This window comes from Neovison vison, chromosome 4 (genome assembly GCF_020171115.1).
Source record: "Neovison vison isolate M4711 chromosome 4, ASM_NN_V1, whole genome shotgun sequence".
Lineage (NCBI taxonomy): Eukaryota > Metazoa > Chordata > Mammalia > Carnivora > Mustelidae > Neogale > Neogale vison.
This window is the reverse complement of record NC_058094.1, coordinates 10,596,120-10,617,921: the sequence shown is the minus strand read 5'-3', so window position 1 is coordinate 10,617,921 and position 21,802 is coordinate 10,596,120. Positions and strand designations below refer to the sequence as shown.

Below are 21,802 nucleotides of genomic sequence, written 5' to 3'. Positions count from 1 at the left end.
AAAGATTGTGGAAGCCACAAGTATTTTTACCAGAACATAGACTATTAAAAGAAAAGCATCACCCTGGCATCACAATTTTGTGTAGGATCACTGGAGTTACAATTTGGCAGATTCATTAGGTCATTTTCTCCTGGTAGGATTCCTGTTTAGCCTCTAGTGCTAAAATATTTTTAGCACTACAAACTTTAGCCTTAACTAAGGTTTAAACCATAGAGAAATGAGCCAGAAGTCCAACAGAAGCACTAATCCCAACCCTGGTCCAAACTAGCATCATTTCACCTTCTTGGATGGTTGAAACCTATTGTTACACATCCTCTAGAGAAACTAGGAGTACCAGCCCTGGCCATTCCCATTCATTTATTCATATATATATATATATATACTTTTTAAAAAATCTTTTTTTACTTTTATTGTTGATAAATGGTATTGGTGAATTTATTTTTTTAATTCTTAAATACATATTTATCAAACATGGGATGTTGAGAATATTCTAATATTCTGTTGGACAAGCAAACCTGACTCATTCCCATTTTCATCACAGTTACTATCTGGTAGGAAAGAGAGACTTGGAAAAAATACTTTCTCTCTCTCTCTCTCTCTCTCTCTCTCTCTTACACACACACACACACACACAGAGAGAGAGAGAGAGAGTGGGATGTGCTTTCTAAGAAAATATGAGGGAATTTGAAAACGTTATTAAGTGGTGACCTAAGAGAGGGCAGAGGAAGCTTCCCTGAGAAAGGCTCCCTGAGCTAAGAAAGAAGGAAGAGCACCTCAGGCAAGGGAGAAAAGAAACTCAGACAGCTCAAAGGCAGCAAAAGACAGGGGTCTTTCAAGGAATTGAATGAAAGTCATGTGACTTAAAGAAGGACAAGGGGAAGAATGGTAGATCTATGGGTGGGTCACTGAGGGAATTCTGCCTTTGTTTTAAGAGCAATGGAAGCTACTGACGTTTGCTGAAGGCTTCTAAGCCATCATCATATGGACTGGAAAATGTTGAAAGCAGATGCAGGAAGGCTGTTGTGATTCAGATGAGGAACAGTGTCTCCTGCACCAAAGTGGATGGAGCATAGACAAAATGGGTGGCCTTGAGGATATTCCAGAGGCAAACTTGTCAGGAACTTGCAGCAGACTGGCCATAGGGACTAACAGAGAGAGAAGTGCTGGGGTGCTTTGGGCTTTCTGGCTCAGGTAGCAGCAAGGATGGATGCCAGACCCCTACCTTCTTTGAGGTGGAAATCCACAAAGAGGTTTCTGGGACTTCTCTCCTTTTTAGAGTCCAATTATTCTACATCTAACCAATTATTTATAACATCGAGCCGCAGAGTCATAAGCTTCAAACAAGAAGGGATCTCAAAAATCATTTAGCTCAACCCCTTTCCCTTTGCCCCAAACCCCTGAAGATGGGCAGCTGGCCTCTGCAGGACACCTCCAGCGATGACTTTTTAATCTCACAAGGCCTTGTGCAATTTCAAAGAGCTATAAATAGGAAAACATTGGTGTCTTCCCTTAGGAAATAGTCCCTCGTGTCTCCTCCAGCCATAATTATTGCCTGCCATTTACCTTAGTCCTATAAATTATATATCAGATGACACAACATGGGATCTGCATCTTTCCATTCCCCAAATCTGAACTACAGAGCAAAAAAAATCACAAAATTAAAATGGGTCACTTGTCTTAGATGATCAGATCATCAAGTGTAAGAGTTGCAATGTTATCTTGAAGAGCAGACACTAATTTATTGGCTGATATACCATGAATACATCTTGCAGATAGTATTGATTTGGATGCTGTAATAGAGAGCAAAGATAACAGTGGATTAAACACACTTGGAGTCCATTTCATGTCACATAAAAAATACCTAAGGATGAGTAGTCTACGGGTGGTATAATGACCTCAGAGCATTGGTAGTGTCCTAGGATTCTGATTTCTTTGTGATCCACAATCCTACTCTGTGGCTTGCATCCTCAACAGCTCCTCATGATCCAAGATGGCTGGTGAAGGTGCCATCGTATCTGTTCACCAGGTAGGAAGATGGCTAAAGCAGGTAGGGTGGGCAAAAAAAAGCAGTCCTCCCAGATGAATGAGGCATCTTTTCAAAACTTTCCAAAATCCTTCAACAATGAGTACCTCTATTTTATTGGCTACCCTTAGGTACAAAGGAGGCATGTCTGTGTGCATGCATACACACACACACACACACACACACACACACACACACTCCTGCCAACTCCCCCATATATAAATGCACATTATATACATTACCTCCCAAGATAAAAATATGGCTCTACATACAGGGAAGAAAGGACAATGCATATTGCAACCACCCAGCAATCTCTAAACAAAACTATGCAGAAACCTGCCTCAGATAGAAAGATAATATCCTCAAATGGCTTATCATTTTAAAGCATGTGAAACAATATAGGGTAACTCAGAATCACACGGGCAACTAGGTCTAGATTACCCTCCAAAAGCTATTTATTTATATTTATTTATTTATTTGTTTGTTTTCATTGTAACAGAATTCATTGTTTATGCACCACATCCAGTGCTCCATGCAATACATGCCCTCCATAATACCCACCACCTGGGTCCCCCAACCTCCCACCCCCCGCCCCTTCAAAACCCTCAGATTGTTTTTCAGAGTCCATAGTCTCTCATGGTTCATCTCCCCTTTGAGATACCACCTTACACCAGTTAGAATGGCCAAAACTAGCAAGACAGGAAACAACGTGTGTTGGAGAGGATGTGGAGAAAGGGGAACAGAAGCAATTTATTTTTGCTAGAAGGGTCTTGGGTAAAACGGGCTTGATCTGCATATTTTAATGAATTGTGTAATGATCCTCTGCTTTTCCTTCTGGTGTAGCCACTAATCCAGTCTTGAGGAGAAATGGTGAAATGCGAAGTTATGAAAACTTTAAGTTCTTCTGTCTTAGTTTCTTCCCTAAAAGTTAGTTCTACTTTGGGCACATAAGGTCTGCACAGAAGACCAGGTAAGGAAGTGTACCATTTCTCATATCTTTATAGTTTCAGGGTATGAAACCCATTGCATGTGCTTGTAAAACCATACTGGAGGCAACCAAGTATCAATGGATAAAGTTTTCTTTCTTGCCTTTTTGCCCTGAAAATATAAATGGCTTGGGGATAGGAAACGGATCTTATTTGAAATTGCAGTCTTCAAGTTCAGCACATGGTAGACAGTTGATGAAAGAAACATGCTCTATTACATGTGAGTATACATTTACTTCAATGTGCAGAGGTGTGGTGGTGGGAGTCAGCAGGAACCCATGTATGGTTAGAAACAAACAAGCTTGAAGCTGAATCCTCACTTGGCCACACACATTCTGAATGACTTCAGTGAAATTAACCTCTGAACTTCAATTTCTTCATTTGAAGAATTGTAACCACAATTCTACTACAGTGCAGGAATACCCTTAGGAGTGGATAGGTTTTGTGTGAAGCCATATAATGGCTCTGTCTTTTGAAACATCTATGTTAAGTTCTCAAAAGTCAGAGGTCTGGAAGAGGTCTTCTAAAGGAGTGGTCCTCAGATGCTGTTGGAGGGCAATCTTGGTGGTGCCGTACCTGGTGGGGCAGAGCAATGCAGGAAGGAGACAGAAAGAATGGACCTCCCTCTCCAACAATGCCATGGCTCTTTCCTTATTTTCATGTTTTATTGCTTAGTCTAGTTTGAAAAAGGGATTCCAGCTATTCTAAGATTCTTTTCTGTCTTAATTGTTGGAGGGAACTTGATGTTTACTATGAGTTTTCCTACTAATTTTATTGACAATCGATTCATTCTGCTGTCATTTAATGGTTGTTTAATATTGGAATAGGTTCACAGTTTGAATCCTGTCTGTGTGCATGAAAAAGTAGTTTACTAACTAGGTTTTAAAATGGTCTTCTCAGCCTTTTTACCTTCAAATTACCTTGAACCAAGGTCTTTTTTGCAGGATATCAAATGAACATGTGTTTCCCCCTTCCATAAAATTAGGAAGGACTTTCCATAAGAGAAAGTTGAGTGTGGTTTTCTGTAGGGAAACACAGCAGCAACAAGGGGAAGATGGCTTCTTTCCTTTATAAAAATGTTATAAATACACGGCAATAGAGTGATCTCTAATGACTAGTGGTTTTGTTCATGAAAGAACATCGGCGTAGCAGTGGGTAGCCTGAAAGTTAGTGGACATCTGCTCATCCTGGGTACAGTTTTGCTCCCAATTATTGCTCCTAATTTTCGCAATGATCATTACTGATGGACGTGGGAGGGCCCTCCAATTTCACCCACCATTCAGGCAGCCCACCTGCAGCTGCTGTCCTGTGATGGGCAGAGCTCCACACCAACCCCAGAGCAGGACAGTCTGCAGCAAGCGGGATCCATCTGTGTTACAGAAGCAATACTACCACTACCCAGTGCTTGGTGACTATTGCTTCTCCTTTCATGACCTTTCATATTCTCCAGCTCCCTCCATACGGAAAAACAGTGAAATTCTTGACAAGAGGAATCTCATTCTCATCTTGTTACTGATGAAATGACTAACGGAGAGCAAGATTAAGTGAATTCCTCCAGGCCCCAGTGTCTATTTCCTGGGGTCTACAGACAAAGAAGAGGGAGCCACAAAAGCCAGACTGTCCAGTTTGTTGATACTCAGGCGGCTAAGTGCCCAGTTCAATTGCTTCTGGGTAACACCAACATAAAATGGCTTGTTGATCACAGCGGACATTCCCATTTTGCAAAAGCCAGATAGGCATTTCTGACAAGCACCACAAAGTCACTAATTAAATATTCAAAAGAAACAATTGTCTGTCAATTAAATATCTCCATCACTATTCCCTTTGAAACAAATTGAATTGCTAAATGACATGCAATTTTACAACTCATGGTGTCAATGTAATTAAACCATGAGGAGAAATTAAATATTAAATACCACCTAATAAGTAATTCTCTCAGTATGTGCTAAATCATTATTCATCATAGTTGTCTTCCTTCTCAGAGGTCACAGACCTCCATAAGCAATGTTTTCTATAAGAATTGCCATTATCTGATCTTGGGAGCCAAACAAACCAGAAAAGCATACAAATCCCCACATTCACACTTACTGTAACTCGTGGGAATAAAAATTTTACAGTTGTGAGGAACCTCAAAAATCATTTCATGGTGACAGACTGAGAGCTGTGAGGAATTCATTCTGAGGCCGAGACAGGTGGAGTGGTCTGCACAAAGTTTCGCCACCACACCACACCAAAACCACAGAATTTTATATTGGATGTAAAATCTGAGGTCAGTCTTTTGACCATGGTTACATCAATCAATACAATGTGTGGTCCCCTGGCTCCATGGAGAAAGAACATTGTTATAAGCATTGCTACCACCTGGAATACAAATTTTGTTTCTCCTCTTCTTTATTACTTTTAACTCCTTGCCTTTGAAACTAGCAGTGTTAATTGAGATAAAGTAGCCTTAAAAGACCATCAAATCCAGGGGTAGCTCTGAAATGAGACAAATGTGGCTGAGAACCCCTTATTAGTGCTATGGCCAAAAGGGAAATGATGTAATACTCTGGGCTCATCATCTTTCGCGAAGAGAAGGGAAGCAGCCATACTCACACTAAGGCAATGGTTCAGGCATTTATTTGGGAAGCCTCTGCTGTGAGCTTGCCTTGGAATGTGCCAATGTCTAGCCCAGGAATATACCCAAGGATGGAACCCGTCCTCAGAGAGCACATGTTTTAGTAGTAGAAACAAATAAAGGTGCCATAGTTCCAATTTTACCCACCAACTCCCATTCCCCTCTCAGGTCTTAATCAGGAATAATTTCCTTATCTCAGCCCAAGTCAGAAACCAGGGCCAGGAGAGGCTGAGCCAAGCTAGATGTGTAAGATTCACTACGTCACAGGGTTGGCTCCTGACAGCAAGTGCGTCTTTAAACTGTACCCGGAGGCCTTCCTGGCCTCATCCTAGTCATAGCCTGGCACCAAGCATGTCACTTGGCTTAAAAGTACTTAACTCAGTTTGAAATGAGTCACATGCTTAGGTCATTATTTGATTGATGGCTGGCTTTCACTCTAGATTAGAACCCATTTAATAGCAGGACCGTGTGTTCTTGTCCTCACAACGCTACCCCACTTCTTGCATCCCCCCCACGCCAACACACACACACAGTGGTCCTCCATACATATCTGTCAGAGGAGGGGCTAAATAGAAGTAATAACTGATAAATGATGAGGGGGTGTAAAGAAAATGAGGAGAGCCCAGACTCAGGGACTTAAGCCCACCCGTGGAGTGTCAGGGAAACCATTGCAGAGAAGATGGGGTCTGTGCTGAGTTCCAAAGCCTTTCTCCCCAAACTAGATCTCCAGGCTGGCAGCATACAGCAAGAACCTGGGCACTCACTGGAAATGCATACTTTTGGGACCCCCTCCCTAAATCCAAAGGATGTACCAAGACCTCCAGGTGATTTCTATGCATTTTGAAATTAGCAAGCATTGGTCTGCCTTACACAGGTGTTTAGAAAGGTAAAGCCCAGGAAAGGACCCCTCAAGGCAGAGGACTCCATGGAAAAGGTGGTCAGTTTTAAAAATTAAGTTATGATAATAAAATGTATTGTGTAATTCTATGAACCAGCCCAGATCTAAATATTCTAAATATTCCAAATAGTCCTTGTCTCCTTCATCTCCTCAATAAGCTTCTGGTCTAGTGTTGTTATAATTCCTATTTACAGCTGAAGAAAGTGAGGTGGAGAAAGACTCAGCGTCTTACTGGTGTTCTTAAGTTACCACTGGCAATCAACCCTCATCTTACCCTGGGCTCACACTCAAGTCGTCTCCTGTGATTTGGGTGGGTCTGGCTTATGGCAGCCTTCAATACATGTACTTCCCCGACTGAAAGAGTCTTGCCAAATTCCGTAGTGTCTGTCCACTCCTTCTCCCTTAAATACCTCATCTGAGCTTTGATTCTCAAACAAACAAGCACACGTGATTCTCTGATAAAACAAATGACATTCGTTTTTAAGCTGGCACGTGTCTTGGAGGAGAGCCCCAGAGGAAGTTTCCTCAGCTGGTGATCCTACTGGCAGACAGGAAAGGGACAAGATGACAGAGGAGCTGCCCCAGAGAGCAGACACAGGGGTAAGCCAGCACAAGGTGTCCAGAAACTGGGGATGGGTTCAACTGTGGAACTTACTCTCAGGCACAAGGGGTGAGACTACTTGACTTTGTCAGGCCTACTCCCTGGTGGGTGGAGGGGTAGCTTGGAGGAGCACAGGGAATGACATAGTTGGGTGATCATGGGGGCTTCCTTGGAACAAAAAGGAGGAGGAGGATGGAGAGCTGTAGACTGAGCCCAGTAATGGAAGACAGTACCATCAGGAATTCACACAGGAGTTGGGTGGGAGTCTGATGATTTTTGATTTGTTGAGATTGAGCTGCCTGTGAGACCCTTAACTGGAGGTGCCCAGAAGGTCACTAGATGGCCTGATCTTAAACTTAGCTGAGAAAACTGGGCTAGAGATCAGGCTTAGGAGTAAGCAGCACCTAGATCCATGGTCAGTAATGGAGGCAGGGTAGGATTGTGCAGGAAATGCGTGGAGTGAGGTGACGAGGAGCTACATGGAGTAGAAATTTAAGGAGCCCCAACACTGAACAAGAGAATTGAAATCTGAGAAGGAAGAGAACATAAGCCATACTAGACTGTATCATAGAGACGCAACCATGACTCAGGTGCAACCTCTGTCTTAGAGAAAGTCATGGCCCAGGTGGCAAGAAAAACATGAAGACCAATGACAGCAGCATGTGGCAGGACAGATGGGCAGGGAAAGGGTGATGGCATCAGAACAGCAGGAATACCTAACTTGGTCTGGGGTCCTGGGAACCCGTCATGATCCTGAAGTTTCTCTTTGCTACTTACAAAACTCTTTAAGGCATAAAGATACTTGTGGCTGGGTGCCTGGGTGGCTCAGTGGGTTAAAGCCTCTGCCTTCATCTCAGGTCATGATCCCAGGGTCCTGGGATCAAGCCCATGTTGGGCTCTCTGCTCAGCGGAGAGCCTGCTTCCCTTCCTCTCTCTCTGCCTGCCTCTCTGCCTACTTGTGATCTCTGTCTGTCAAATAAATAAAGAAAAATCTTAAAAAAAAAACAAAACTTGTGGCTGAAGAAGCCAAGGCCATTTGGCCAAAATCGCTGGAAAAAAAACATGGTAAAAATAGGATGAGAATTTGTTTTAAGGAAATGTACTTACAAGGTTTCAAAAATATCTCTAACTGTCCACTGGCAGAGCTCAGAGTTGGTCTCTGACTGAAATGGTGTGGCAGGACCCCAAGGACTGCTTACGATACCATTATTCACTTGGTAAAAGGCAAGACCTGTATCTATCTCTTAAATAGAGAAGGAGGAGGACTATGTTCATTGGAAACTGACTGTTGGGGCCATGAACACATTTTCCCATGTGCTGCCCATCACCAATAGGTGAGGAAAGCTCACCCAAAAGAGGGGAGTTTGACTTTGAACTTAAAAGAAAACAAGCTTGCTATTCTTGATTTTGACTTTGTTTCTTGAACTAATTGACAGTATAAAGGAATCAAGTGGGATAATGCCAAAAATGGAAGACTTAACTCAAAACCTTTTTGGGAACTTCAAGAAGACTGTTTTTTTTTTTTTTAAGATTTTATTTATTCATTTGACAGACTGAGATCACAAGTAGGTAGAGAGGCAGGCAGAGAGAGAGAGAGGAGGAAGCAGGCTCCCTGCTGAGCAGAGAGCCTGATTCGGGGCTCGATCCTAGGACCCTGGGATCATGATCTGAGCTGAAGGCAAAGGCTTTAACCCACTAAGCCACCCAGGTGCCCCAAGAAGGCTGTTTTAACTGCATTGTGTTCCAGTATCTAAAATCAGGCTTGATCTAAGCAATGATCTATATACCATGCTCAGAAAAGTTAACCAGTTTTGTACAGTTCTCTCCCCTTAAAATGAGGCAGACTTGCCCCGCTGGTGCGGAGTGTCAGAAATGAGGTCTGAAAGTGGAAGAGCTTCTTGCCCATAGCTGTACCTGTATGAAGCAGGTGAACATTGACTAGAGACCAGAAGTCAGTCCAAAGGAGCCATCTGGGGTGTGCTCAAGGACACTTGAGTAAGGTGTTGATGTTGGGATTCAGAGCCAAGGTACTGAAGAACCAAGAAGGAAGTGAATGAGGTGAGCCCTGTGTGGGACTCTTATTTTTTGAGCCATTTAAAATTTTCACAAATGGACAAACACTTAATGGATATTCTAGGTATCTAACTCTCCCACCTCTTTCTCCTTTTTCTTTCTTTTTTAACTTAAATGATCTAGACGATCACTTGGGATTTTTCTTCATGTTGTCTACTATAACTTTTTAAACACACATCTAACAAAAACTCTGCTTGGGGCTTCCAGCCAAAGCACTTCAGAAGGAGGTAACTTTTGATGTGTTTTCTTGTTTCTCACTGACTTCCTCTTCTGTCCTGTCTTATTTTTTAGAGAAACTAATTTCTGTTCTGTCTTATTTTTTTAGAGAAACTAATTTCTCTTCTCTCACTGATTACTCATTCCCTGCTGATAACTGTGTGATTCAGGGGGTGGGCAGGGGAAAGGAGGGAGTCATGTAGCATTCATTCATTCCATTCGTCTAAAAGTACTGTGCTCAGAACTGTTTCATGGGCCAAGTGCTCTGCTACATGCTTGGAACACAGAGGTAAGACACTGCCCTTGACCTCAAGGGGGCTCCCAGGGAATGTTATGACATTGCTCTGACAGAGGACAAAGGCAAGGTGTACAATGTACGAAGGAGAGGTTATTAAGCTTTGCCTAAGCACCTGGTCTGCCTACCTGTGGGTGGGGATGGGTTTCCTGGAGCTCCCAAGTTGGGGGCACTGTAAACATGGACCAACTGGGCATGCCCAGAGCTGCAGACCAGCCTGACCCTTGCCAGTACGAGGCAGACACTCCCTCCTGCCACATCGTCCAGTCTAGGCTTGGGATGTATACAGTTTGTTGTAAGAAGCTACTTAAGTAATCAATCCTTTAGCCCTTTCTTGGGTCCCCGTACACTCTCTTCACTAAGATGGAACGTCCATACCCATTCATAACGTCTTCTAGAGTTTGACCTTTCCTTTCACACAACTCCTAAAAGAAACTCACCACACCTTTGATTTTTCATGCTTTAGAGGTCTTTAGGAAAAAAAAAAAGCCAGAGAGTTGTATCTATATAAAATATTTACAGAATGCAGAGTTCTAGATGTGTATTTTCTGAAAGATTTATTTATTTATTTGAGAGAGAGAAAGAGAAAGAGAGCAAGGGAGAGGGCAGAGGGAGAAACTTTTAGGCAGACTCTCCATTGAGCAATGAGCCTGAGGCAGGACTTGATCTCACCACCCATAAGATCATGACCTGAGCTGAAACCAGGAGCTGGATGATTAACTGGCTGAGCCACCCAGATGCCCCTCCAGACATGTTTTAAGAACCAAGTACAAACCTCTCTACCTCTGCACCCAGAGTCACAAACTCCCTCCCAAACTGCATTCAAGAATTACCCTCATTAGAGCAACAGCCTTGACTATCCAGAACACAGCTATTTCCTAGAACCTAGAACCCAATAGGCAGTCACAAATATTTGTTGAACAACCTTCCTATTCGATCCTCATTCTCCCCTTCTTCCTATGCAATCCTGAGTTTTTGAGATGCAGTAAAATCTCATCTATTTTTGCCACCCTCTCTTACCCATGGAGGGGCTATGTGTCAGTATTCTGGTTCCAGAAATGTAAGTAGATGTTATTGGGCAGGGATCCCAGAAGAGCTCCTAAAAGGGCAACCTATTCAGCTGACAAATGTTCGTCGACCATCTTAACCTTTTGCCCTTTGCCCTCTTCTTTTTCCTGCCTGCAAAGAGGCCATGACAGCTTGGAGAAGAACACCCAGTGGCTTTCAACTGACCTTAAGGAAAAGTCTTTCTGGTATGGAATCTACTTTAGGTCATCCCTGATGGGTTGTTGTACAAATTTCTTTTGAAGAATCCCCATGACAGGGAGGTCTTCATTTCAAAAAGCAGCCCCCCAGGCAGGTCTGTTTGTTATAAAATCTTGGCTTTAGATGAACCTAAATCTCTCACACTATAGTGACCATCAGCTGATCTTTATTCTGTCCCAGGAGAGACACGTAAAATAATGAGTCTCTCTTCACTGTGATAGCACCCCACATATCTGAGAACACCCACCATATCTCTTCTACATCCTATATCCCTAGGCTTCTGAGGGTTCTTCCTTTATACTTGGTCTTGTTTTATAAATTGTTTATGCTGCATCTCATCTTCCCATGTTCTAAGTTAAAGAAATACATATATTTTGATTATGCACCCCCTAATCCTTGGCCATCCCTGTTTTATAAGCAATCGTGTATTCAGCATGTAATCGTAAAAAGAAAAAAAAAAAAGAAGATTTTGAAATGGTTTCCTACAGTCAGCTGGAAAGCTAGCTGACACAGGGTAAGATGTGTTGTTTACCCAAGGAAATGGTGACAGTTCTTGTTTTATGTGAAAATTTCATACCGGTAAACATTTTACATCGAGAGGGAAGCTTTTAAAATTTCCTCCTAAAAAAACCCATAAATGCAATTTGATTTCCCATCTAGCTCATGTGCCTCACCATGCATAATTTTATCATTTCCTGATTTGGGAGAATTTTGTGCCTCAAAGACATTATGGCATAGGGGTGCCTGGGGTGGCTCAGTAGGTTAAGCCTCTGCCTTCAGCTCAGGTCATGATCGCAGGGTCCTGGGATCCAGGCCTGCATCGGGTTCTCTGCTCAGCAGGGAGCCTGGTTTCCCCCTCTCTCTCTGCCTACTGCTCTGCCTACTTGTGATCTCTCTCTCTCTGTGTCAAATAAATAAATAAAATCTTAAAAAAAAGACATTATGGCATAAAAGGCAGGAGGACATGGGGCAGAAGGGGAAGAAACTCCCAGGAGGTAAGGAACATGTAAGATATTGCACCTATGAAAATACATGATCTTGGGGCGCCTGGGTGGCTCAGTGGGTTAAAACCTCTGCCTTTGGCTCAGTCATGATCTCAGGGTCCTCGGATCAAGCCCCGCATCTGGCTCTCTGCTCAGCAGGGAGCCTGCTTTCTCCTCTCTCTCTGCCTGCCTCTCTGCCTACTTGTGATTTCTGTGTCAAATAAAAAAAATAAATAAAATCTTAAAAGAAAAAAAAAGAAAATACATGATCTTGCGAATTGAAATTCAAATATCAAATCACAGATATCCAAGAAACAAAGACTGGCAGGTTTATCTGACAGTGCATTGAGTTATAACCCCAGTTCATTGGTTGGGGAGGTGATCACACGGTTGCATTTACAGATAGCATAGCTTTTATTCCTACCAGCCTGTGGCCTGGCCTCCCTCGGAATGTCTGGCAACTCAGTGGTTAATTAATTTACCTTGCTCTTTCTGTACCCTGCAGGGCTGATGGTGAAATCTTGCAGTGAGAAGATCTGGCTCCCAAGAGCTGCTTAACTGACCTGACTCCTTAAAATAGGCTTTCATAAACAAAACGCACATGATATAATTTGAGTGTGTAAGTCCAATTACATTTCCTGGGAAAGCATAGGGCAGATGGTCGGGGTGTCCACTGCTCTGCTGTGGCTGGCTGGGGGAGGTGGCATTCCTACACTCAGGCTCCGAGAAAAGCCAGACACAAAATTACCTCCAGGAGCCATCCTCTTGCTTAACTAAGGTTCAAAGCTATGTACCATAGAAACCTGCCAACCTTCAGTTTCTGTTACCTAGATTTCCAGCCCAGAGAAAACAAAGAACACGCTTCACACTCCATACTTCAGGGGCGCCTGGGTGGCTCAGTGGGTTAAAGCCTCTGCCTTCAGCTCAGGTCATGTTCCCAGGGTCCTGGGATCGAGCCCCACATCAGCCTCTCTGCTCAGCAGAAACCTGCTTCCTCCTCTCTCTCTTTGCCTGCCTCTCCATCTACTTGTGATCTCTACCTGTCAAATGAATAAATAAAATTAAAAAAAAAATCCGTACGTCAGGTGAACTGATAAGTTGTCCAACTGAAGATTCTGGACCGGCTGGTTTCTTGAAGGGTTACTATTGTGCCCACTTGTGGGGAAGAGGAAAGCTTTGAGAGGAATATTGCAAGCGTCTCTTATGTTCTGAAAATAAACCCATGTAGGATCAACTAAAAGAGATACACTTGTGAAATGAATAAATTAGCATCCCAAGAAATATTTAGACAACAGTGAAATGTCACGGCAGCATGATTGTAGTAGTATCCTCTGATTACATGTTACCAGAAGCACTGAACGTGGGATAAGCTTTTTTTTTTTTTTAAATCTTTCCTTTTTATACTTGGTTTCACTTTTTTTTGATGAGCTCTTACAATGCCATCAGTCATCAAGGTGTAAATATGACTAATGCATTTGGCCTACTTAGCATGACATTGCAGCAGCTGCACCAGAAGGAAAAGTCCTCCCAGTCTTCCCGGTTATGATCTAATTATGCTCTGACCCACCGATACCAGTCAGGTGACATTACCGGATATGAAGGAAAACAAATTCATCATTCAGTCTTGCAGCGCACACAACTTACAGTCATTTTACAACTGTCTCTAAATACATAGGCACCAAGCCTATCTGCAACTCTACGGCCAAGGGGTACAGGACAGGCTGAAGGGATTTAACTGGTCACTCCAGCAGTCATTAAAAATATCCTTTGCAAAGCCTACATCTCTATCTCCCAAAAAAAGGGTGGGGGGAGGAAAGAAGAGATTGAAGGAGGAAAGGAAGGGTTGGGGGAGGGAGGGAGGGAGGATTAGAACCAAAAAGGACAGTGTCTGGGCATTTTTTACAAGAAAGAAAAAGTAATATTTCCATTTCCTTGCATTCAGAGGAAACTCTTGGGAATGGTGACAGTCAAATCTCATTTTGAAACACATTTTCCAAGACATGCTGGGGACACTGCAATTAGTTTTTTAAGCCTATATGAATTTGCTGAAGGAAAATGTACAGAAACGGATGTATTTGGAGTTTTAAAAAAATGCACACCATAACTAGCAAGGTGCATTAAATAGAAGCCCAGTTACTCTTATTTAATGGATATTTTCTGTTTTGAAGTAAGCACTTACATTGATACTAACCACCAAACTGGGGTGATTTAAATTACATGCCATTTGGTGTATGTGCATTAAGTAGTCCTACAATTCCTTTGATTTGATTTGAGTTAGCAGATTTAGACAAAAAACACAGAATATGCACATAAGTTTAAATTTCACAAATGAGGGGAGAGATATTGATGATTCTATTATACTGACTCTATGTTTACTGTGAAGCCAATCCTTCATGTAAATAATCAGAAATACATTCCTTATATGTTTTAAAGATTTATTTATTTTGAGGGAGAGAGTGAGAGCATGTGCGTGAACACCCAGGGGAGAGGCAGAGGGAGAAGGAGAGAGAGAGAGATCATCTCAAGCAGACTGCCCCCCCGCTGAATGAGGAGCCACTGTGGGGCTGGATCTCACAACCTTGAGACCATGACCGAGCAGAAATCAACAGTCAGACACTCCACCAACCGAGGTACCCAGGTTCCCCTAAGTCAGCAGGAATGCATTTGAAAGCATGTACAAAGGCCACATCTCACCTGACCCCCACCAGCTCATACCATTAACCACTATATTACCCAGTACAAAATGAATTTTCTCCCAAAGGATTTTTTAAAGGCCAGATTAAGCTAAAAGTCCCTCATTATTAGTCAAATTTAATGATCATGATTTAATTCGTATTTTTTCTGGCTCTAGCCTCTATTGTTTGATGGGATTTGTGTAAGACCCTAAAGAAAATGCTGCATGGAAATTCAGATCTGACAGCATGACCTTGAGCACTACCTCACCTGGATTTGCATACCTGGCTGCTTTTGCTCCTAGAGTTATCTTGGAGAAATCACCTTTACTCTGACACTTCTTCTTATTGGCCTCGCCAAGGGGTACAGAAGACTAATTAGCCACCAGCTTTAACATTTCAGAATCCCCGAGGGGAAATACAATGCAGCTATCTTTCTGGTTAAATATTGCTGCCTCTCAGTTTTCCAATAACTAAATGATCTTCACCATTTTATCACTAATGAGCTGAAGAATGAGAACAAGATGAGTTTCAAATGTTAGGTAGCTCACATTACCATCACTGGCAATTAAGATAGAGTAAAATGCAAATTACAGTGACAGTTTTTAGGATTTACCTGAGCCACAAAAGAACCTAGCAAATAAGACCTCAGTATTAATATTTTATCCATACATATTCCTTGATTTTGTAATCAAGTTTTAGATGGATAAAGTGAACTGGCAGGATAAACAATTTAAGAGGTGGAGAAAAAAATCCGTGTCATCTCTGGACAAAGGCACTACTATTGGCGAACTGAATGATGTCCATGAAGCAGATTTAACTTGAGGTAGATGAAGTATCCTGAGGAAGGAATGGCTTTGTCAGGGTGGATAGAAAACCCTTTGAACTGAGCTCTGAACCTTCTGAAAGTTCCTCATATCTCCAATGCCACTTGGGACCTAGAACATACATGGGTGATTCCATATAATAGGAATTCTATATAATAGGATAATGTATCCTATTATATAGGATAATACCCCTTAGTTTGGGTGGGAAGTCTATGAATTAAGTCTAACGGTTCACTGAATGGAGAAAACATAAGCTATCTTTGTGCTGATGGCAAGGGACCTCTTGGGTAGCCCTTTTCCTGTTGTATCTTGTGACCACAGTGGAAAGCATATGATGATTTACATGAACACACAGCCCTGTCTCTTCACATAGGGTATCTGTGGAGATTTGCAGCTTGGTGGTTACCCTGTCAAATCGTGGATGTAGTTTCCACAAGGGGGAAAAGAACAGAAACAGATTCTCATAGCTTGGGTTAGGCAAGGGAAGGCAATCATTGACTTATTTGTTACTTTTGAAAATGGCATTTTCAGTAAGTGAAACAGTTGCTGAGGTGTGTTCACTTTACACTCTGATGTAGCTTCTTGCTTCTTGAAAATGCTAAGTTAAATGTGAGCCATTCTCTGATGGGAATCAAGATGAATGCGGAGAAAGATGATATTCCAGCATCAACGGCCTTCACTTGACAAGTTTGTATCCCGCTGAGCAAGATGATGAGCTAGCCACAAAAAGCCTATGCCGAGAAATTCAGACATTTTTCTCTCATGGTTTCCCTTTGGTTTTTTTCATTAAATGTTCATTCGTGTGCTATACTGGGTATTGCCCTCCTAAGTAGTGAAGCAGGTACTCCTTAGTCTTGAGTCAATTCAAATGTGGGTTTGGAAAGAAGCACTCAGAAGGTTTCTTAAGAAATAATGACTTTGGAGTTAGGATTTGAATCGTGTTCTCACCACTTGTTAGGCTCACCGTCTTTGGGATATCTCTTTAAAGTTCCCAGGAATTTGTTCTTTCTTCTATGAAATGAAAATGAAGGATACCATCTGTTTGACATCATTAGATGATAATATATGTAAAGGCCCTTAGTTACATGTAAAGCATTGGGCCAGTGTGAAGGATTATCATTGTGCCTTGGTTTTGCCAAAGGTGCTTATATATAAAATACTGCTTAATGCACGTATAACTCACATGTGATTTTGCACATAGAAATCTTTTACCAGCGCAAGGTGAGGGGGCTTGGATATTTTATAATATTACCTTTGCATTGGACAGTCTTGTTCATTCAGTGTGTGTGTGTGTGTGTGTGTGTGTGTGAGTGCCTGCTGGCTGTCTGGCATTTTTCTAGGTGCTGAGGATAAATTGGTAAACACATAGATGTCTATACCCTTACATCGTGTTTATGTTCCTGTGAGGGTGGGGTGGGGGAAAAAAGAGCAAATAAAAACAAATGAGATAATTTCAGATAGTGAATGTGCTCAGGAGAAAACAGAACAAGCCAAGCACTAGGGAGCGGCATGTAAACGGAGTCCAGAATAATGAGAATGTCTCAGTCATGGAAAGACCTGGGAAAAATCATTTTAAGTGGCAGGCACAAAGGCTGAGAAGTGGGGAAAGAGCTCAGGATCTCTGGAAGTGGAGAAAGGCACTGTGTATTTGAAGCCTGAGGAGGAGAAGAGAAGGAAACATAATTAGAGAGAAGGAGCAACTTGTTTGTAAGGGGACCGAGTGACCCTGGTAAAGAGTTAGGGTGTTAATCTAATTGCTATAAGCGGTCATTAGCAGGGCATGCCTTGTATGTTCCCAAACAGGGAAAACTAAAAGGCACCTATTCAAAAATCAGAGATGTTTTAAAAAGCAATTAATTCTCCATGTCACCACCTGCAAGATCTAAGGAAGAAATTTTGACCTCTAGAGGGCGCCAAAGGAAAACATTTTGTAGCCTAACCCACAAAGGTCTTTTCAGCACCTGAAGCCAGAGAAGAGCGCCCAGGCTGTTGGCTAGGAGCTGACTCCACTGGGAAACCCCAGTTTATCTACAATTTCTACCCAAACAGAGAGTCAAATGAGCTTGGTTTGCATGTACCTGGACCTTGGTTTTCAAGTGAAGGACTGTTTATCATGGGATGGGAGTGGGAAGACATTTTAGGGTTATTTTTAATCTTCCCCCATCTGGTAGTATTTGAGTAGAGCATAAAACAAATATGAAGCCAAAATTTACTTTCTGGATTCATTTGGCAAGCAAAGCGTCTCTATACTTAGAACCTTGAAAATATTCATCATTGCCACTTGGGATGTTGTTATTCTAAATACTATCCCAAACTCACTTGATGAAGTCTCTGCGATGTGTGCTCAGGAAGGTTACCGCATGGAAAGCGGTGGGTGATAACCAATGGGATTTTCTGCAAATGAGCAGATACCTATCCTATATCATGAAAACAACTCACAGTGAAAAAAATAAAGGAAAAGAAGGAGGAGAAGGAAAAAGAGGTGGATGAGATGCAGAAGGAGAGTCTGATGATGCGGAGATAAATAAAGAAGAAAATGCAAAAAGAGGGCTTGGAAGAAATTGAGTCTTTCAAAGGCTAGCAAGGTTCAGAGCCACGTGTGAAGACTGAGAAGCCCAGTTCTGAAGACATATTTTACACAATCACAAATTGAGACTTTATCAGATGGAGGTATTAAAGGCTCACGGTAATTTCAAGAAAGCATTCATTACCATCTTATTAAGGCCAAGTTCAGCTGGTCAGCCCTTCCTCACAGAGGCTCTCATCTCCCCATTTCATGCTTGATGATCACAGCCATGTACTTTATAACACTCTGCTCTGCCCAGGGAGACTTCAAAAAGCACCGTAAAAGCAGCCAACCAGACACGTAACCTGAGCAAATGGATACAGAGCCATCAGAGAAGAGCAAGAATCCCAAATCCACTAGAAGCCCAGAAGGTTGATGATGGGTAAAGGGCTCTATAGGTGCCAGTGTGCCAGAAACCACGAGAAAATGTCAGAGGTGTCGTACCTGGTTATTCAACGATATCTTCAAATTCGAACACGAGGAAGAGGAGTTTTTAAGCTTCCAATAGAAAAAGTGGCTGAGGCTGAGCCTGGAGCAGGAACATGCAAAGCAGGCTCCCGTCCAAGCACCTGTGTCAGCCTCCTGTGTGGAAACACTTCAGTTGACATGTTTCTCTCATTTTTATGGAGAAACTCCCAGATTTAATCTCCTGCTACCTATCAGACATTCGGCAAATGAAGTGTCGGACCATTAATTATCTATTGATTTTAATGAATTACAACAATAAAGTCATCATCCATCTTCTCCTTCACAGACAATGGGAACTCTGTTCCCCGAAACACATCCCTACTTAACGGGAAAGACAGGAAAAAAGGAAGAAAAGAGATCGGAGGTCGAGTTCCACTTAAATATTTCAGACCATCTATATCAAAATGCCCTTTATCAATTAAGCAAAACTTGCATTCTTTGCCAAAGACACTTCCCTCCCACCCTACCGGTTTGAGATGAGGCTGATCTATGCAAAGCACTGGGTTCAGATCCTATAATAAGAGAAGATATCCTCTAGGACCCCAAGGCAGTGAAGAATACCCAAGTAAAATACGTTATCTTGGAACCGTCTGAAGAACTGGATGATATAACATAGGTAGGGTCCCCACCAGCAATTGTTATGTGTTTAACAAATCTATTGCCTTCCAGAACTGAGTGTTTGTGGCACAGAGATACACAGAAACCCAACTCTGTCCCAGAGTCCCTTACCACATCCTGCTGAGACTCTTGTGAGTAAAAGCTGTTAAAGGAATGGGTCACCTTCTAAATCGGGATGCTTCTCCTCCTCTCTAGAGACTACAGACCCTGGGGGCCGTGTGCAGAGGAGAAAGAAGGCTGTTTCTTAGCTGACTGTCCAAGAAGAATTACTCACAGAAGCAGAAGAGAAGGGCAGGGCTGGAAGAAACTTTAGAGGTCATTTAGTTACAACGCTACGATAAGCGAAATGCCATCCCACCAACACTGAGGACCTCCCAAGTAGGAGGCACTGTGCCAGGCGAGGAGAGGGGCCTCCCGGAAAGCTACTTCTAAATAACCCCGGGGAGTGGGCAGGGGAGGGGGAGAGCAAGGCAGGCAGGAGTTACCTGGTTGATGGAAATGACAGCTAGCCGAGGAATGGCCGCCTGCAGGGCCACCTGCAGCAGAGAGGTGCCCAGGCCGGCCAGGATGGCCCAGGTGAGCGGCAGCGGCAGCATGCTGTAGGTGGCGAACAGTGTGAAGAGAACGTAACCGATGCCATCACCCAGAAGCCCGTAGCCAAGGCCTGCTGCCAAGATCTGGGTGGTCATGGCCACCCAAGTGACCACGCCACTGTACTGCAGGTACGTGTGCGAGGTGGTGTCCTTCCTGACCACCACCAGGGCGCAGATCACCACCTCGATGCCAGTGAAGAAGCCCAGGAGGATGCCCTTGAGAGGGTCCATCGGGGCCGAAGCCAGGCTCAGGTGGAGGACCAACAGGGTGAGTTTGGTCAGCACGTCCAGCACATTCATCACCACCTCGGATTTGCGCCTCTGGCCCAGGAAATAGCGCTGGTAGAGGCGCTCCAGATCCCGGGACTTGAAGGAGTTGCGCAGAGTGGGGAAAATGACCCCTCGGTAGCTGTAGCCTCCGTTCAGGAAGAAATCCGAGTTGCTCGGGGCACAGTCGAGGTGCAGGAAGCCCAGATCACCCCCGCCCCCGCTCCCGCTGCCGCTGCCGCTCCCGCTGCGTTCCGGGAAGACTTTGGTGCCACCGGTACTGTGAGCTCTCTCCCCGGGGCCCAGCGAGTAGAGGGGCAGCGCCGATTCGCTGGACAGTTGCGCCGCGTGATGGTTGGGGCCGCCGCTTGCAGGGTCCGAGGCTTTGCCGGAGCCTCTACTCCCGCCGCCGCCGCCGCTACCCCGGTGCCCGTGAATGAAGCGCTGCTCGGTGATATGCCTCACCGCCGTCTGCCACAGCAGCCGCTGCGGCCGAGAGCCGCTCCCGCCGTCGCCGGCCGGGGGCGTCGGGTGGATGGTGTAGAGTTCCTCGCTGCCGCTTAGGCAGCGCACATCGGAGAGCTCCATGGCGCCGGGCCGCAGGCGGGGAGGCGCAGAGCAGGAAGGAGGCAGCTGGAGGGGAAGGGTCCCAAAGACCCCACCGAGGCCTGGCGCGAGCTCGGCGGAGAGCCCTGGTATCCCCGGCCGCCCGGTCGCGCGAGCCTTGAACAGGAGGCCCGCGCGTCAGGTCATAGTGCGCCCCGGGGCAAAGGGCGTCTGGAAGATCGCCGCAGACCCCTGCGTCCTTGCGCGCCGCCCTCCAGACAAACCGCGCAGCTGGGGTGCGAGGGTGGTGTCCACAGAAGCCGCGGCGCTTTGAGCCACGCAGCCCCCTTCTCGGGCTCAGGCTTCTCGGCCACTCCTCGGCTCAGCGTCTTGGCGCAGCCTTTGCTCTCCAAGAGGCGCTTGGGCGCCGTGCTCCTTTCTGCTGCGCGCCGGGTGGGTCCTGGCTGCGGCACTGGGCTCGGGACACCCACGACTCGGCGGCTGCAAGAGGACTGGCTAAGGGTAACCCGCTGCGGCTGCGGGTGCGAAGTTAGCCGCTGTGGCTGGAGCAGAGACCTTCGGAGAACTCCATTGCGCCGGGATGGGGAGCGGGGCGGAGCTGGGGGCGGGGGCAAAGAAGGGGGAGGCGTGGGGGAACAGAAGGTGGCGGGGTGCCCCGCGGAAGGTTGAAGAAGTGGTATCCTCGGGACTCAAAAGTCACCAAACAGTTAATTTGGAGCAGGGGGTGTGCTGAGGCTCCCTCCTCGGCTCATCTCTGGCTATCTCCTCTTCCAGCTCGAGGACTGACCGCGCGGCGCTGGCTCTGGCCCGTCGCATCCCCCGGGGAAGGGGAGGACTGCAGGGTCCCAGTCGCGGTTAGAAAGCGAGGCCAGCCCTTCCAGTTGTGCTTCCGAGGGGTCGGAGCCCACAGTTCCTATTCCCTTCACTTCGCTCTTCGGAGTCCATTTGGCCCGAAGCTGGGAGGCGGGGGCAGGGAAAAGTGGGGAGGGCTCCGAAGCCAACAGCTCTGAGACCGCTGAGAAGCCACCGGTGCGGATCCCTGACGCTAAGAACCGAAGCTTGGCGGGTGCGGCGCGTGTAAGGTTTGGATGAGGAGGGAGGCCGGAAACCGCGGGGAAGTCGACTGAGACGCCACGGGACCCAGGGACGCGCCTCGTGCCACCCTGGCGCTCTGAAGCGCGCGGCGGGCACCGGCAGCGGGGAGGAATTTGGAGACCTGTCAGTTCGGTCAGACACCCGCGGGGACTTAAACCCGCCCTCACGCAA

At 44.9% G+C, this 21,802-nt stretch overlaps 1 protein-coding gene across 1 annotated transcript in view; it reads right to left on the bottom strand.

The window, feature by feature from the left end:
* The window catches only part of ADCY8 (adenylate cyclase 8), a 217,319-nt gene extending 196,762 nt beyond the window's left edge, over positions 1-20,557 (bottom strand). Inside the window, exon 1 of the mRNA XM_044244935.1 lies at positions 19,595-20,557. Coding sequence (XP_044100870.1) covers positions 19,595-20,557 — 963 coding nt within the window. The remainder of the gene's footprint in view (positions 1-19,594) is intronic.
* Between the last annotated feature and the right edge of the window lie 1,245 nt (positions 20,558-21,802).